Source organism: Orbicella faveolata, unplaced genomic scaffold, assembly GCF_042242905.1.
Source record: "Orbicella faveolata isolate gen_17 unplaced genomic scaffold, um_ofav_v1 contig_35, whole genome shotgun sequence".
NCBI lineage: Eukaryota > Metazoa > Cnidaria > Anthozoa > Scleractinia > Merulinidae > Orbicella > Orbicella faveolata.
Window position 1 is genome coordinate 4,994,095 of NW_028301564.1, and position 16,504 is coordinate 5,010,598.

Below are 16,504 nucleotides of genomic sequence, written 5' to 3' on the forward strand. Positions count from 1 at the left end.
ATCTCAAAATAGCCAAAACCGCAAAACCTAACATCCCAATGTCCCCCTCCTCGATCGGTTTAAACACAGTTTTGTCTTTTCAAGAGGCGTTACTCAATGGAACAGCTTTTACCTTTCGTCAATATTGCTGACTACATACTGCACGGTACACATGACAAATAAATTGATTCGAGTTAGGGAACAGTACTCGTAAACGTTTTGATGAAAATCATTTTCTGCTTTCGCGGCGATCGCGCGCGGAGCACATGAAAAGTGAGAAATGTCAATCATGTTTTTCGCGCCAAAAATTTACGCTCTGATTCACATCGTTGCAAGTGAAGCAAGTCGACCACTCGCGATTTAAGACTGGTTTCCATATGATCGCAGACGATCGCAGAGGATCGTGGATCGCAAATCGATGATCGCAGACGATCGCAAAGAGAGTTGTTTCCATACAATCGGAGACGATCGCAAACGATCGCAGAGCGGACTGTTGCATACATTTCGGACAGTGTCAAAATTACACGCGCGTTGTGCTGACAGGAAAATCAAATTAATTTCTTCTTTTAGTCAACCTATTTTGAAATTCCCTTGGCACTACATCTCGCCCCGATCCAGAAGGTAACGTTTTCAATCGCTTCAGATAACGACTATACGCAGTTCTTATGTTGCGGAATTTCACCTCCGCCTCAGCCGCCGATAAATTAAATTTCTCCCCGATTTTTTCCCAGCAGTTAGCCTTTTTGTTTTTGTCTTTGAAATCTTAACTGTTACGGTGGTAAACGCACTCATATCGCGCAACTTTCTCCATAAATTTCTCGTTACTAACGTTACCCTGTTCAACGCCAGCCATATTTACAACAAATAAGTGGTTGCTTTGTTGCTAAGAAGCGTTGAATCATGGGTCGGAATTCAAAACATTATGGGATACGTTTCGATCGCAGATCGCAGAACTTTGTTTTCCATATGATCGCACGATCGCAATTGATCGCAGACGATCGCAGAAGTAGGGGTGGCGAATGGTCCTTCAAAAACCATAGGTCTCGCAAAATTTTCGCCGAATTTCACGGGTCTCGCAGTCTCGTTTTTTAGCGGTTAGGTGCGTCTCGCAGTCTCGATTTTTTTCAAGGCTAAGAAAGTCACGAAGTACCGATTTATATATATATTTTTTCAAGTTAGTAAAGTGAAATGACATCACAACATCTTAGAAACTTAACGTCTTGAGTTCGCATTTAAAACACTTTAAAGTCTCGGTCTCGCAATTGAAGAAATTAAAATGTCTCGGGCTCGCAAAGAAAAACGCTAATCTCGTCGCCTCGCAAAGTCTCGCATTTACCATTCGCCACCCCTAGAAGTGTTTCCATATGATCGCAGACGATCGCAGAACTTTTTGCGATCTGCGATCCGCGATCGTCTGCGATCATATGGAAACCAGCCTTTACGTCGCAAGCGCACGCCCTCGCGACTTCGTCGCTCAAAGATTATCCTCACGCCTCGCCCGAGATAGATAAATAAGTCAAGGCTTAAGAAAAGGTCGACTTGTGGCAAGTCTACGCTCGCTTCTGTGTTTTGTTCCTCTTTGCGTTCTTCGCCGCGGAGTTTTGAGTAAAAGAGAGACTGCTCGCAGTCTAAGAGAATCCAATAAGTATTTCGCACTCTTTTCTTTCCTCCCAGACCTCCATGCGCAGTTCACGATAAACACGCGCAAACTGCGAGAATTTCTTGCGCGTTTTAAGGAAAGACATTTTGCTGGTCACTCATTCATTTCGCTGACTTATTTGTTAACATGACCCTTTGTCATCAACGGCCAATCCCAGTCGAGAATTTGTTGGTTGAGAATCTGTCTGACGGTGACGCCAGAATGGGCGGTTTATTCAAGACCGCCATATCAAGACTCGGTACAGATGAATAGAATACTCTTTGCTCAATTTTAATGTCTTGTAACTGGGAAAAGCCGATTTCCAAGGATGGTCTCCTCCCAGTTTATCGTTGCAATGCAGGCACGGCATTGTGTCGTGTTCTTGTTTAAGGAGCTAGGCCACGGTTTTTGAATCTGCGAGATCAATATATGTCACGACACCAATCAGGGAATGTTGTCTTGTTGTATCTCTCTTACCTGAACTAACGTCAAAAGAAACATAACAAAATCCGACTTATCAACTTGAAAGTGAATAATTTGTTATCGATCCTTTTCAGAATAATTTGTTACCGATCCTTTTCAGAGTATCAAGTACAGAAGCAGAATATGGCCAATCTCACACACTACAAGCCTCCACTGAGCAGGACAAAAAAACAGTGGCTAAATGCAATACGAAGCGTTATACCCCACCCCGAAAACTATTAGACCTACCTATGATGTCACGCGTGCTTTCCAACGTCACGCAACGCCTCGGGTACGGATAGGAGCGTTGAGACAAACCTTAATGCACAGCAGTCGACGTCCGGGAGAAATTGCGTGGGGAGTGTACGAAGTCACGAAGTGTCCTCGTGGAAACTTTTTGCAATTGGTTGGGACTGACACAGACTTTTAGTATAGCAAATGAACTTTGTCCGGTCCGCCACCTCCCAGGGATCATGGATAAAAGTCAAAGATGAACTTTGACCCCCCAGAAGCGATCAGTTCCCAAATCCAGCCAGGCATAGTTTATGAGAATGGAGAGATTGGTCATCTCGGTAAAGAAATTGTTGACGATAACCAAGTTATGCCAAGGGCAAGAACATATTGCGTCGCAATGTTTTGAAACTCAATTATTAAATTCGTTGCTTCAGTCCTTTTACAAGGACAGAAAACATTGCGGAATACCACTCTTTAAGCGTACTTATTATAGAATGGGGTGCCGAGGCTGAATAAGGTTTGTGAGGGCAGCCAGATTCTTCCAGTTGCAGCGTAAAATGGATAAAAGATAACCAGAAAACAAAAACAAAGACTATAAAAGCACAAGGGTTGTTTTCTCAGTTTGAATACTTTTGTAACGTTTTTGCACACGCGGTGACAGACCCCGGTAGCTAGCCAAATCTCCATTCCAATTTATAGCGAGCTGTACATTACAATTGTAAATGTTTTTTGAATTATTTACTTTAAAAATAGTTATTTTCTAATGACTGTTGTAAAGCTTTTAAATTCAAAATTATTAGAACGGATCACCGCGCCTGCAAATATTGGACCAGCCAATCGGAACTCGACAATCACCGAAAAGCGCGGGAAAGTCAGGAGCAGTCGGTGACGAATGTGGGAAAGGTCACGTGAACTCATTCACTGAGTTTTCAACGCACCTGATTGGCTTTGAGAATATAGTCTCCGCTCTGATTGGTTAGGGTCGGTTGCATAAATTGCACGGAGTGTTTTTAACCAATTACAGTCAAATGAAAATCTGTCCAGGAGACAAATTTAATACGTAATAATGCTTTGAGACTGATGTGCAGTCGTCTTGAGCAATACTAGTGGAAATATTCTAAGAAGAGAAATATTTTATAGTTAACAAGCAATAAAATATTGCATTTATAATGCAGTGAATAAAATGATAGCAATTTTCTGTAAATTAGTAATTGGAGTATTTACTAGTATCTACATTACTTAATTTCTGTGTACAATGCTTTTTCTAAAGGCTGGTTTTCACTAGCACATAAGGCTGCTGGCAGTTTGTTTTTCTCTTGAAATTCAGCAGGGATTAAGAGGCGACACGCTTTAGCCTCGAAGGAATTGGGACGAGACTGATAAACACTCGTCTAAGAGACCCTAAGGGCGAGTCCACACTTTGCCGGAGGAGTTTGGAAACACGGTAACGGTGAAAGCTACTGTCCACACTTATCTGTCCCGTTAACGGAGCTTTTCGAAAACCCCCTTCATACCGGGGAAAATTTAAAAACGCCGGCTTTTCGTTTTAGCGTGGACATGAAACATTTTAAAAACGGAGCTTTTCGAAAACGATGGCGTCAAGGCAATCACTTGATTTCTCTGCCCGAGTTTTCCTAAAACGGGTCAATCCTCAGCGGATTAATGCGTTTTCAAATTTCTCCGACGTAGTGTGGACGGAAAGCATTTGATGCGTTTTCACAGTGAAAACGCTGGTTTCCAATTTCTCCGGGTTTGGTGTGGATGGGGCGTAAGAGAAGAAACTGGCTGCCCGGAGCTTACTAGCACATACGCAAAGGCAGTAAGATGTTGACAATTAAAGTGTTGTCACAGGTCAGGAAATGGTGCGGGAAAATAATTCTTCAGGTCAGGGAAAAGTCAGGGAATTTTTATCTTGAGTCAGGGAAAATTGACATTTTGAAAAAGAGAAAATTTAATCAGTCTAACACTGTTAATTTTCTTCCATCAAAGTCAGGGGAATGTGGCAGCAATGTAATTAGAGCCTGTTGTGCGGAAAATTTCCCAGCAAATGGCAGTTAACAGCAAGTTACTTCATCTGCATATGTTCTTTCAGGTTACGCGCTAATGAAAACTAGCCACTATACAGAGGCAGTGCAAAAGGACCTTAGCACTGGGGTTAAAGATGCATTGTCAACGAAATGTTACCTCTTTTTTAACAAGACCTTTAGATTTGATACCTTCGTAGGGTAAAATCAATATCCTTTGATCATTTTGAAAGTACAATACTTCTATCAACACGATGCCTTAACTTACATAAAATGCTAATACTTCTTTTGATGTTTTTAGCTATAAATTCTACTTGAGTTTTCCAGTTTAAGTGTGAATCATTTAGTATGTCTGCGGTGTTTTACATCGATTACAAGCCCTGAGAAAAGCCGTAATCGAACACGTGTAAAATTACGATGATTTCAGTTGATCATATCGATGAAGTAATGTTAACGTCTGAAATCAATCATGCCAATACTTGTATATTGCTGATTACGATTTAGGATTCATTAATTAGTGTTTGATAAATAAGGAATAAGACACGGGCGCGCGTAGATATGGAATTTATCTTGGAGTGTTCAACGCGATATCTCACGAGTGAGCGCAGCTAACAAGTGAGATATAAAGTTGAACACGAGAAGAAGAATTACCACATTTACAAAAAACTTGTATTATAATAACGACGTTTTTTGACAGGTTTCCGAAGTTTCCGACTACTTTCCAAAGATTTCCAAAGACTCTCCAAAAGTTATCCAAAGGTCACACGAACGTTTCTGAGCATTTCCCGAAGATTACCAGATTTACAAAGACTTCCGGCGAAGATGTTTCAATCAAACACCAACAAATTTAAGTGCAGTTTAAAGGGTTAAACATGATATCCATAGAAACAATCCGACCTGAAAATCTTAACTTTCAGTACTTTTCGCCCAAAAGCGAGTCTTTTTCGTGTTCCTATTATATTTCTTCTGACGACTAAGAAAAGACCGGTTTAAATAAGTTCTGGGTATAATTTTCTCATAACAAACTGTTCTGGCTTCTAAAAATTCTCGCCAATTTTCTCCTGATTAATCATGATTTCTTTGCCTTTGTCGACTAGAAAAAATGACGGAGTGCTTTTCATCAGAAGGAATTTACCGTTATCTAACTAGTCAGGCTTATATCTGGAGAGGGCTTTCTGTTTATAAGAGGTTTCTAGCTAACCCTAAAATACACAAGGTGAACATCTAACGTTAACGACTCAAAACATGATAGCGAACTGGAATAACAATAACAAATTCTGCATTCGTCAAGTGGGCATTAAAACTCAGCTTTGAAACAAACTACTATGACAACAACAATACAAAAGAAATCTCAGTGAAGATTTAGGACTTAAGACTGACTCTAACCACAAACCTATAGGCTTCGGATCGAACGGCCTAATATCTAAATGATTCTTGCGTTTGAGGTTTCAAGGGCATATTTTCGAGTCTTAAAGGTAGGAAAATGTTATTTGGTGTAACTATGCGCAATATCTGGCGATGACCGATACATTTAATATGTTGGATTCCTAGAGATAACGTGAACAGGCGCATTTTGATCAAGCGACCACCAGCTTCAATTCAAAGCCGAAAGAGGCTTGGATAGAGAAAAAAAGGTGACCTGGTAGTTGGGGTTAGGCCACAAGAGGGGTAAGAGTTGAAGTAATGAGGAGGGGAAGAAGAAACGAAACTTTTCCCATCTCCTTCACCGCCCACTATTCCTAAGCCAACATGGCCGCTAATCTACTCGATCGCAAGTCACTACCGATACCTCGCAAGTACACCGTGCACGCAGAAAACAGCTGCTATGTAGGCTAGAAAAAAAAACAAAAAACCAGTTACATCCTTAATCAGGAATGTTTGAGAAAAAAAGTAAGAAACTTAAAAAGCGTACTGATCTGTAGCTTTGAGCGGTCATTGGATGCTCTTCACCAAACAATTTAATTCTGATATCAAGAGCACGCTTGGCTGACTCAAGGGCGGCGGTGTAATCACTCAGGGAATGCTGTGCAACTCCTAGTGAATAGTAGCTGTCAGCGGTGTTGGGATGTTCTTCACCAAACAATTTAATTCTGATATCAAGAGCACGCTTCTTTGACTCAAGAGCGGCGGTGTAATCACTCAGGGAATGCTGTGCAACTCCTAGTGAATCGTAGCTGTCAGCGGTGTTGGGATGCTCTTCACCAAACAATTTAACTCTGATATCAAGAGCACGCTTGGCTGACTCAAGGGCGGCGGTGTAATCACTCAGGGAATGCTGTGTAGTTCCTAGTGAATCGTAGCTGTCAGCGGTCTTGGGATGTTCTTCACCAAACAATTTAATTCTGATATCAAGAGCACGCTTGTCTGACTCAAGGGCGGCGGTGTAATCAGTCAGGGAATGCTGTGTAGCTCCTAGTGAATGGTAGCTGTCAGCGGTGTTGGGATGTTCTTCACCAAACAATTTAATTCTGATATCAAGAGCACGCTTGTCTGTCTCAAGGGCGGCGGTGTAATCACTCAGGGAATGCTGTGTAGCTCCTAGTGAATCGTAGCTGTCAGCGGTGTTGGGATGTTCTTCACCAAACAATTTAATTCTGATATCAAGAGCACGCTTGGCTGACTCAAGAGCGGCGGTGTAATCACTCAGGGAATGCTGTGTAACTGCCACTGAATGGTAGCTGTCAGCGGTGTTGGGATGTTCTTCACCAAACAATTTAATTCTGATATCAAGAGCACGCTTCTTTGACTCAAGAGCGGCGGTGTAATCACTCAGGGAATGCTGTGCAACTCCTAGTGAATAGTAGCTGTCAGCGGTGTTGGGATGTTCTTCACCAAACAATTTAATTCTGATATCAAGAGCACGCTTGGCTGACTCAAGGGCGGCGGTGTAATCACTCAGGGAATGCTGTGTAGCTCCTATATTATGGTAGCTGTCAGCGGTGTTGGGATGTTCTTCACCAAACAATTTAATTCTGATATCAAGAGCACGCTTGTCTGACTCAAGAGCGGCGGTGTAATCACTCAGGGAATGCTGTGCAACTCCTAGTGAATAGTAGCTGTCAGCGGTGTTGGGATGTTCTTCACCAAACAATTTAATTCTGATATCAAGAGCACGCTTGGCTGACTCAAGGGCGGCGGTGTAATCACTCAGGGAATGCTGTGTAGCTCCTAGTGAATCGTAGCTGTCAGCGGTCTTGGGATGTTCTTCACCAAACAATTTAATTCTGATATCAAGAGCACGCTTGTCTGACTCAAGGGCGGCGGTGTAATCACTCAGGGAATGCTGTGTAGCTCCTAGTGAATAGTAGCTGTCAGCGGTCTTGGGATGTTCTTCACCAAACAATTTAACTCTGATATCAAGAGCACGCTTGTCTGACGCAAGGGCGGCGGTGTAATCACTCAGGGAATGCTGTGTAACTGCCACTGAATGGTAGCTGTCAGCGGTGTTGGGATGTTCTTCACCAAACAACTTAATTCTGATATTAAGTGCACGTGTGAAGGATGTGATAGCTTCTTTGTAGTTGTTTTTTCTGTATTGAATGCTGCCAAGGTCGTAATAGTTCTTGGCTAGCGCCTCCTCCTGCTGTTCTTGACTTTCACCGCTCTTGTCCTTTTTTTCATCGCTTTGTTGCAGTGCGCGTTGGTGAAAGCTTATCTTTTCCTCTGTAAGCTTTAAAGCGTCTCTGTCTCTACCAAGTGACTCGAGCACAAGAACGACATTGCGATGAAAGTTGAACCAACCAGTTTTAGTGGTGTTGAGTGTTGCTTCACAGTCGTTTAGTATGGTAAGCAACAAGTTGCCAAAAAGTTGATTGTTGTCAGAGGTAGGGAAGTTTGCTATTACTTCGCTCACAAGAAAGATAACTTCAGCTTGAAGAGGCTGGTTTTCCGACGGAATTGCTTTGTTTGACGGAATGATGCAGTGTTCACCAACTTTCTTTATTGCTGGCTCTGGCAAAGGTGTAACTAGTAAACAATTGTCTCTGGCATCTCTGCATTCCTTTAGTGTCTTTAGATAAAAGTTGGATGAGCTCACGGAATCATTTCTGCTTTGGTAATAGATTGTAAAAATTTGAAAAATAATAAGCCTCAAAATGGTGTGCTCTTGACTTGTGTTCATGGAAGAAAGCGCTTCTTCCAAAACTTTCACTCCATCCTCTGTCTTTCCGATAACAAGCTGATGGAGTCCATAGTAGCACAAGTGTTTTCCTTTCTCTCCATCACAATGGGAAGAAGTTGGCACTTGAACAGCCTTGGACACAGAAAGCAACTTCTCTGTGTTTCCACCTGCGCCCCAGGTCACCTGACCAAACGCCTTGGAAGTAAGTAGGTTCCGGTAGAAAACATTTTTCCCAGTCTGATGAGCCGCCATTATTGCTGAATCGAGAATTTTGTCAAACGTAGAACCCTCATTAAAAAAGAGAGTGTCAAGAAACAACTCTGCTTTGGCCAAAACATCAAAAACTCTGTCGGCTGTCTTTGAATCTAAACAACCATCAATTAGACTTTGAACAATGTTCTTTTGCTCTTCATAGAACTCAATGAACGCAGACATGGAATGCCCAGAAAGGAAATTATTATTTAGTTCCTCGAACAGGGCAATGTAAAATGCATGGAAGCGAGATTTTGAGACGAGAACTGTTTCTTTCAGGTCAGCTTCTCCCTTTTCTCTTGCAAATGACTGAATTAGTTTATGCATAGAGAATTTACTAAAATCTGAACAGGAATCAATCAGAGATTTTCTCTGAAGTCTTCGCAACACCTTTTCTGCTTCGGTTGTTCTGGTTATCCCCAAAAGAGCTGCGGAAATCTTTAAATCAAAGTGCGCAGGAAGAATACACAAAGATACCAGTGCCTCTTGGTCTTGTGTAGAAAGTCTCTGGAAAGACGACTCGAAAAGAGATCTCAGTCTCGAATTGCTTGGATAATCAGGGTTGTCCAAGACTTCTATAATGTTTTCTGTACGCCCCATGAATTCAAGATACTGACTTGACGGAGTAAAATCTTCAGAAATGGAGGAACACAGTAATTTTATGGCTAAGGGAACCTGCCCACAGATTTGTGAAACTTTTGTCAAATCAGAAGAGCTTGCTTCTGGGAGAAATTTTCCAGCTAGGGTTTGACATGACAGTTTGTCTAGCTCTCTTATTCTGACAGACTTGTTTCCCTGAAAATGTAAATTCAAATAGGGGAACGACTCTCTTGTGGTTAAAAGAAAGTTGACCTTGTCACTACGATTGAAGATTTCTTCGATGAGGTTAAAAACCTCCTCCTTTACGTTTGGCGCACCACATTCAAGCAGGTCATCTGCATTATCCAGGATTATAACACAGCGATCCGACAGTCTGTCAAAAATTAAGCAAAGCTCATCGTCAGCTGATAAATCCTGCAACTTATCAGTTTCAAGTGTCCCAGCTTGTCGGAACAGACTAAGAAATTTGGACGTTAAATCGCTTTTTGACTTGAGCCCACGTAATGAGAGAAAGTAGACGGGCAGCTCACGTGCTTCAAGATGATGACCCACGGCGATGGCAACGGACGTTTTTCCGAACCCTGGCGAACCCCAGACAGAGACGAGTCGGGTGGATTCGGAAGTCATGTGACCAACAATTTCGTCACATTCTTCCTCACGGCCAATGAAGTAGGGAACTTTTGGAGGAAGATTTGATCTCGGTAGAAATGCTTTAAGTCCTGTAAATCAATTAACCAACAAATAAATGAACGAACGAACGAACGGGCAGATGCATGGAGGGATGGATGGATGGATGGATGGATGGATGAAGAAATAAATAAATGCACTGGAGGTTAGTAAAACATTGCTATTCAAGAGATAGAATATACCAAAACAAATATTATATAACATGCTTTTCCTTCAGGCCAAACTTTTTCGGAGGCTAATTATTGCTAGTGCGGGATTAGAAAGACCAATTTTTGTTTATTCTTTTTGTTTTAAGTCGATTTTTTTCCCGTCAATTTTTATGAAGGAGCCAGCAAGTGTCTTGCGCAAGTCAATGTTGATGTTTTATGAAACAATTCAAAGTTTTCGTTAATCCTGGACTAGCTTAGCCCTTTTCAAACAGTGGGGAGGGGGGACTTTTGATGGCATCCCCAGCTTTGGCCGCTCGTAACTTTAAAAGCATTGAAGTAAGGAACTCCTAAAATTTATTTGGGGACAAATTGGTATGACTTATTATCGCTCAAGGATCTTGTTGTTTGAATTTTTGTATTTTAAATGAAAATAACTTGAAACATTTCTTGCACTAGGGTTGTTCTAGATTTTGACTACGTGCGTTTGAGCTATTTTTAGTGGTTTTCTAAAGCTTTTAAAATAAACATCAGAAATCCAACATGGCGTCTGTTCAGAGATACTGACGCATTTCTTTGTCGTATGACGTCATAGTTCCATGTTGTGGACTTCAAAGGAAAAAGCTTGAACGAGCAATAAATCTTAAGGTTTCAGTGTGATAGCTCTAATGTTATAGAGTGCAGGCTCAACCACCCGTTCCCCGGCCCCAGGATCCGTGAGACCACAAAACTCCGTCTGAATATTGTTAGTCCTCTTTTAATTGACCGGCCCATTTCATTTCACAGGTTTGATAATGCGAACAATGTACAATTGATAAGTCACCCTCATGTTGGGATTTCTTTTCCACTGACCATAAAGATGGGTGAAACAACATAGTTCTAGTTTCACTACTAGATTACGAAAAATTCTTTTTTTATAAATAGGTAGTCGATGGTTACTCACCGAAACGGGAAAAAGTGTAGCGTCCTATTTTAGCGTGCCCCTACTTACAAGTCCTCTTCTATGGTAGGCACTTATCAAAGTTTATGAAAGGAATATAACTTGAAATAAAAACTCTGGAGTGCTGCTTATTTACCTGGTCGCTCAGTCTTGAGAAGCTCTTTAATCTCGGCAATTCTCTCACTCGCCATTTCTTGGTTTGCAGTTGCCTTTTCAATGGTCTTTCTTAGCTCTATGGAGTCTTCTTGTCGTTCCCGTCTCGACTGAGCAAGATCTGACCTCATACCCATTAGTTCATCCTCCACATTTTCCTTGAGAAATGTGATTTCTGTTAGCAACTCCTTTGTGATGTCGTCTTTTAACTTGCAAACTTTTTCGGTGGGAAAATCCGACTCGGTCAAACTTCCAACGGCATCAATAGGGTCAGTCGTGACTCCAAGAGCTTTGATGGCGTCTTTGGTGTGTTGAATGTATTGATCAAATGTCTTTTTGTCAATCTCGGAGCTGAATGAGTGACAAAATGCATTTCTCAGGAGTCGCAGCTGATCAATCGCCATTGCAAAGGTTTCAGCATTATTTCCGCCCGGGCTGACCACGGAAGAATGAAAGGTTCCATGAAGCGGTTTACGGTGCTCCAAGTACAAGTCACTGAGTGTCCTGTGATGACCTGTTGTGTCTGGTAGAGCGAAGGACTTCGCATAGATTGTGGCTTGGAACAAGGCGGTACAATCCCACTCCTCATAGGAGAGGTGTGTGGGTACTTTGGTTTTACCACCCTCTGTAGCATGGAACATGTTTCGGACAGCGATGGAGTCATCCCACGGCTGGTAACCAGGGAGATGTGCAAAGGTATTGTCCCACATGTGTTTAAAGGTCTGGCGTAGCACCTTGGGGAACTCATTCAGGACAACAAAAGCAAACTTGAAATAGTTTAACTGTTCGTTCGTAAACGGCTGTAGAGCCATTACTGATAGCAATAAACTAATCCCAGTGAAAACTGTTTACATTGGCAGGACGACAATACTGTCCCTGTTAAAAGAACAACAGAGATTGGTGGCGATTGAAAAATCGAAACAATAAGACCATATCCGATAGGAAATCGAGCAATTTCCATTTTTACAGTGGACAAAACCTGGTACCATAGTAACTTAAAGTATGTTACAGTCCTTTTTGCATTTTCTAAAAGCTAAAGATATAAACAGTTGTCCGAGACAACACCAAATACAATTTCCGATATGAACTCGAGAAAATAAATTTCAAAGTTCAGAGAAATTGTGCAAACACAGGTAAAATTTCATTATCAGTTTCATTTCAACAGTAGTTTCGACAGTACTTTCATGTGAACTTTAAAATTTGTTTTCGACACTTGATGTTAAGTAATTAGTGGAAATGATTTCTTTTGAGAAGATAGCACAGAAGTTTGCAATACAATGTAAATAATCTCGGTACAAAGTTTTTGTCCGCTTGTTACTCGAACTTGTGGTGGATTCTTTCTTAAGCTTATAAAAAAATTAAACTCGGGTAAAACGCACTTTGAAATCATGGATGGATGGCTCTTTTGGAAAAATCACAAAGTGTGACCACAACAGCTTGAATGCTGTTTTCATAAGAAAAGATTTAAATCAGCGTGGGGCCCCAGGCTAACTACATGTGGGAATACAAAAGTTCTTAGTTGTATACAAATTTATAAAAACGTTTTTCAGTCCTGGCAAGATTTTCGTTGTTCTTGATGCACTTTTCCCAGCAAAACAGACAAAGCTCTGTCTTTTACCATGCAACATAATTACAATACAGTACCCTTGATTAATGGCGTTTCGAAATACCAGCAACTGTCATAACTTTATGCATAACAAAGACATCTAAAATCGTCAGTTTCAGTATCGCGTTGATTGCAGATAATTCAAAATAAAAACCATCAGAAAGAGCCTAGATTTCTTAACATTATTACAGAAGATAATAGTCGATTTTAATGCAGCAGATTGTCTTTGCTCAGTTTCGCAACTCGGTCTTGCGGGCGTTTTCATCCATGAATGCTTATGGTATTTAATTGTTAGAACATATATGAATTTGTGATTTCTATCGCGTGATAGCTGACGAGGGTGCAGCCCAAGTTAACTATAACGCATAGAAATCGAGAGCAAATAATCTGATTGTTTTAGTATAAATTTGCTACTTGTTTAAAACTTATCTAAATTCTTTTCACAGACACTTCGAAAACACAAAGATGCGGCCGCAATTTTGTTAACAATCTCACACTGTTAGTCTACTCACTATCTAACACATAATAGATAATGAGTTGGGTAGCCAATAAGAGAACCGCATTTGTGATTTCAACCAGAAACTGTTAGTTTTTATTTCGATTGTATTCCAAAAGATAGAAATAGAGCGAGCGAGTTCTATTGTTCTGCTGTTATCAAGCGGAGCAAAATCGAATGATTCTGCGATTAAGTTCGAATAAAATTGCTCCGGTATTAAATCGAACTTATCATGTTGTCTGATCAGATAGAACCCTTGGAAGAGAAAAGCTCATATTCCAATAGGTTTTAGCCACAGAATTGAGCAAGCGAAAAACTATATGTAGTCTCTGGTTCCGCTTCGAATAACTTGCAAACAACAAGTTAATTACAACTCTTTTACTCACCTTCAGTATTCTGGATATTTCGATGATATTCCTTGCAGAAACATGAACTCTGTTCACGATTTTGGTTAAATGAAACAGTTACCGAACGTTAAAAGCAAGTCTGTTGAATTATTCCTACTGAATAACCTTTCTAGTCAGTCTCTTTCTGGAATCCTGTGGCATGACAAACGCCTAACACATCCGAAAATATAATTATAAAGGTTAAAAAGTCATTCTCGTAGACTGAATGAGGCAGCAGTAGTTTGTCTAAACTGATCCACAAGATACACAAGACTACGTAATAAAGTGTAGATGACACTGAATTTCTTAGATAGGTAAAGTAAGTGTAAACTAAAGGTGAAGAAGATATTTTTCAGTACAAAACAGCAATGAAAACTACACGTGACGTCAAAAATTTGGAGTGACAGAAAACACAAGTTTTGTAAAAACAAGTTATGTAAGTGTTGTCGATCCAATTCAGTTCGTTTTCTTTCTTGCCATGCAAGCCAATCATCACCTTGTGAAACTTTTCCCACCCCGATCAATGATGCTGAATGCAAAATTAAACCTAAACGAGAGAACTTTTATATACTGGACGAATCTTTGTAGGGATTCAGTGAATATAGCTGAATCTTACATAATTAAAGGACCCCTCTTAATCTTAAAGCAACGTGCGAGAGATTTGACGCCTCAGTTAAGTAAGTCACGCTCCAGTGCCGTTGACTCAATGCAGCGGAAAGCTGAACATAGAATTAAACAGTCCTTACATGTATACAATGTTTATAATTGTTGTTCAGCAAGAAAATATGATCAGGATCATAATCTCTTGTGTTCAGTCGTGACAAGATTTTCATTTCTGGTCCTTGATGCCCTTTTCTTGGCAAAATAGACAAAGCTGTCTTTTACCCTGCAACACGATGTTAATGGCGTTTCACAATACGTGCAACTGCCACAACTTTATGCATAACGAAGACTTCTAAAATTAGACTATGAACGCGAGAACGCGCAGCCCGATCGAGTCAACTGGACAGTCAACTGTACTATCACGCCTTAGAGATCGAGAGCGAATAATCTAATTGTTTTTACTATAAATCTACTAGTCGTTCAAGACTCTAATTAATTCTCTTCACAGACACTTGGAAAAAGCAAAGATGCGCTCGGCCGCCATTTGTTAACAACCGCACATGTACACTACTAGGCTACTCACTATCTGCAACAGAATAGAGAATGAGTATGGCAGCCAATAAGAGAACGGCTTTCGTGATAGAACGCTAATAGATTTTTTCTAAAAGTTGTTAGCTCTTATATTTACATATAGCGAGCGAGTTCTTTTATTCTGCTGTTATCAAGCGGAGCAAAACCGAATGACTTTGCGATGAAGTTTGACTAAAATTGCTCAGTATTAAATCGAACTTTTTATCTTGTCTGATCAGATGGAACCCTTGGAAGAGAAAAAGCTTATATTTCAATAGGTTTTAGCCACTGAATTGAGCGAGCGAAAAAATATCTTTAGTCTGTGGTTCCCGTTCGAATAACTTGTAAACAACAAGTTATAACTCTTTCACTTACCTTCAGTATTCTGGATATTTCGATGATATTCCTTGCAGAAACGAGAACTCTGTGCAAGATTCTGGTTAACTGAAACAGTTTACCGAATATTAAAAGGAAGTATGTTGAATTATTCCTACTGAATAACCTTTTTAGTAAGTCTTTCTCTGGGAATTTAATCCTGTGGCATGACAAACGCCTACTGTAGCACATCCGAGAATATTATTATAAAGGTCGCAAAGTCATTCTCGTAGACTGAATGAGGCAGTAGTAGTTTGTTTAAATGGATCCAGCGCAGAAGACTACGCGATAAAGTTTAGACGGCCCTGATCTGACTTTCTTAGATATGCATGTAAAGTAAGTCTAAAATAAAGATGTCATCGACGAAAAAAGAAGAAAATATTCTTCAGTGCAAAACGACAATGAAAACCAAAGTGACGTCAAAAAAAGAAAACAAGTTCTATAAAAACAATCCCGTTCAACAAGTTTTCTCTTTTGCCCCGCCTGCAAGTCGATCATCACTAAGTGAAACTGAAAATGACGTCTCTTTTCCCACCCCGATCAATGACGCTGAATGCAAAATTAAGTCTAAACGAGAGGGATTTTATTTACTGAATGGATCTTCGTGGGGAAGCGAATAAAAGTATTCTGTTGGGTTGCCCCAACAATTCGCTGACACCTATTTACCGTACCGGCACCCCACCGGCACCGCACAGTACCCCTTGATTCGGTGTGCAGCGTGCGTGCTAACCAATAGGCCACTCTGTCTCTATCAAATGATCGACTTGAACGCTGCTTCAGGCCGTCGATAAAACCAGGAACATGGAACATTCCGAAACATCGCGGAACATCGAATAATTATGATAATTATAAGAAAAATATGCGAAATTAACTGAACAAAAATTAAATTAATCAAAAATAAACTGGTATCAGCTCGGAAAGTAAAAAACAAAACAAAAACGTAAACGAAACAAAACAAAACAAAAAAAGACTGCAATGAGTGAAGGCTCGCAACTTAGATGACTAATCCATTCCTTCCAGTCGTTCGCCATCAGTTTAATCACGTGACTGTGCCTTATTTCCAGATTTCGTTGTTCATAGAAAACCAAGCTGGTGGCGTTCGAACTCTTTAATTAGACCGAAAAATATGGGTACACGAGTGTGACTTCTTTATTCAATTCATTACGTCAATTCAAAGCCTGATAGGTATACACGATTTCTCGTGAAGAAATAGTTTCTCCATGAGATAGAAA

At 40.5% G+C, this 16,504-nt stretch overlaps 1 protein-coding gene across 1 annotated transcript; it reads right to left on the reverse strand.

The window, feature by feature from the left end:
• Positions 1-2,923: 2,923 nt before the first annotated feature.
• On the reverse strand, positions 2,924-15,730 carry LOC149102725 (uncharacterized). The gene is made up of 3 exons (XM_089274061.1): positions 13,725-15,730; positions 11,220-12,112; positions 2,924-10,029 (listed from the first exon to the last, which is right to left on the reverse strand). Exons 2-3 carry the CDS (start codon positions 12,046-12,048, stop codon positions 6,203-6,205), a joined length of 4,656 nt encoding a protein of 1,551 aa, XP_089130187.1. The 5' UTR covers positions 12,049-12,112; positions 13,725-15,730; the 3' UTR covers positions 2,924-6,202.
• Between the last annotated feature and the right edge of the window lie 774 nt (positions 15,731-16,504).

Bases quoted from the DNA above. Each gene is read 5' to 3' on its own strand.
- LOC149102725 (XM_089274061.1), bottom strand. From the start codon at position 12,048: ATGGCTCTACAGCCGTTTACGAACGAACAGTTAAACTATTTCAAGTTT. The intron at 10,030-11,219 runs GTAAATAAGCAG...ATTGATTTACAG, and splicing joins TCTCAAGACTGAGCGACCAG to GACTTAAAGCATTTCTACCG.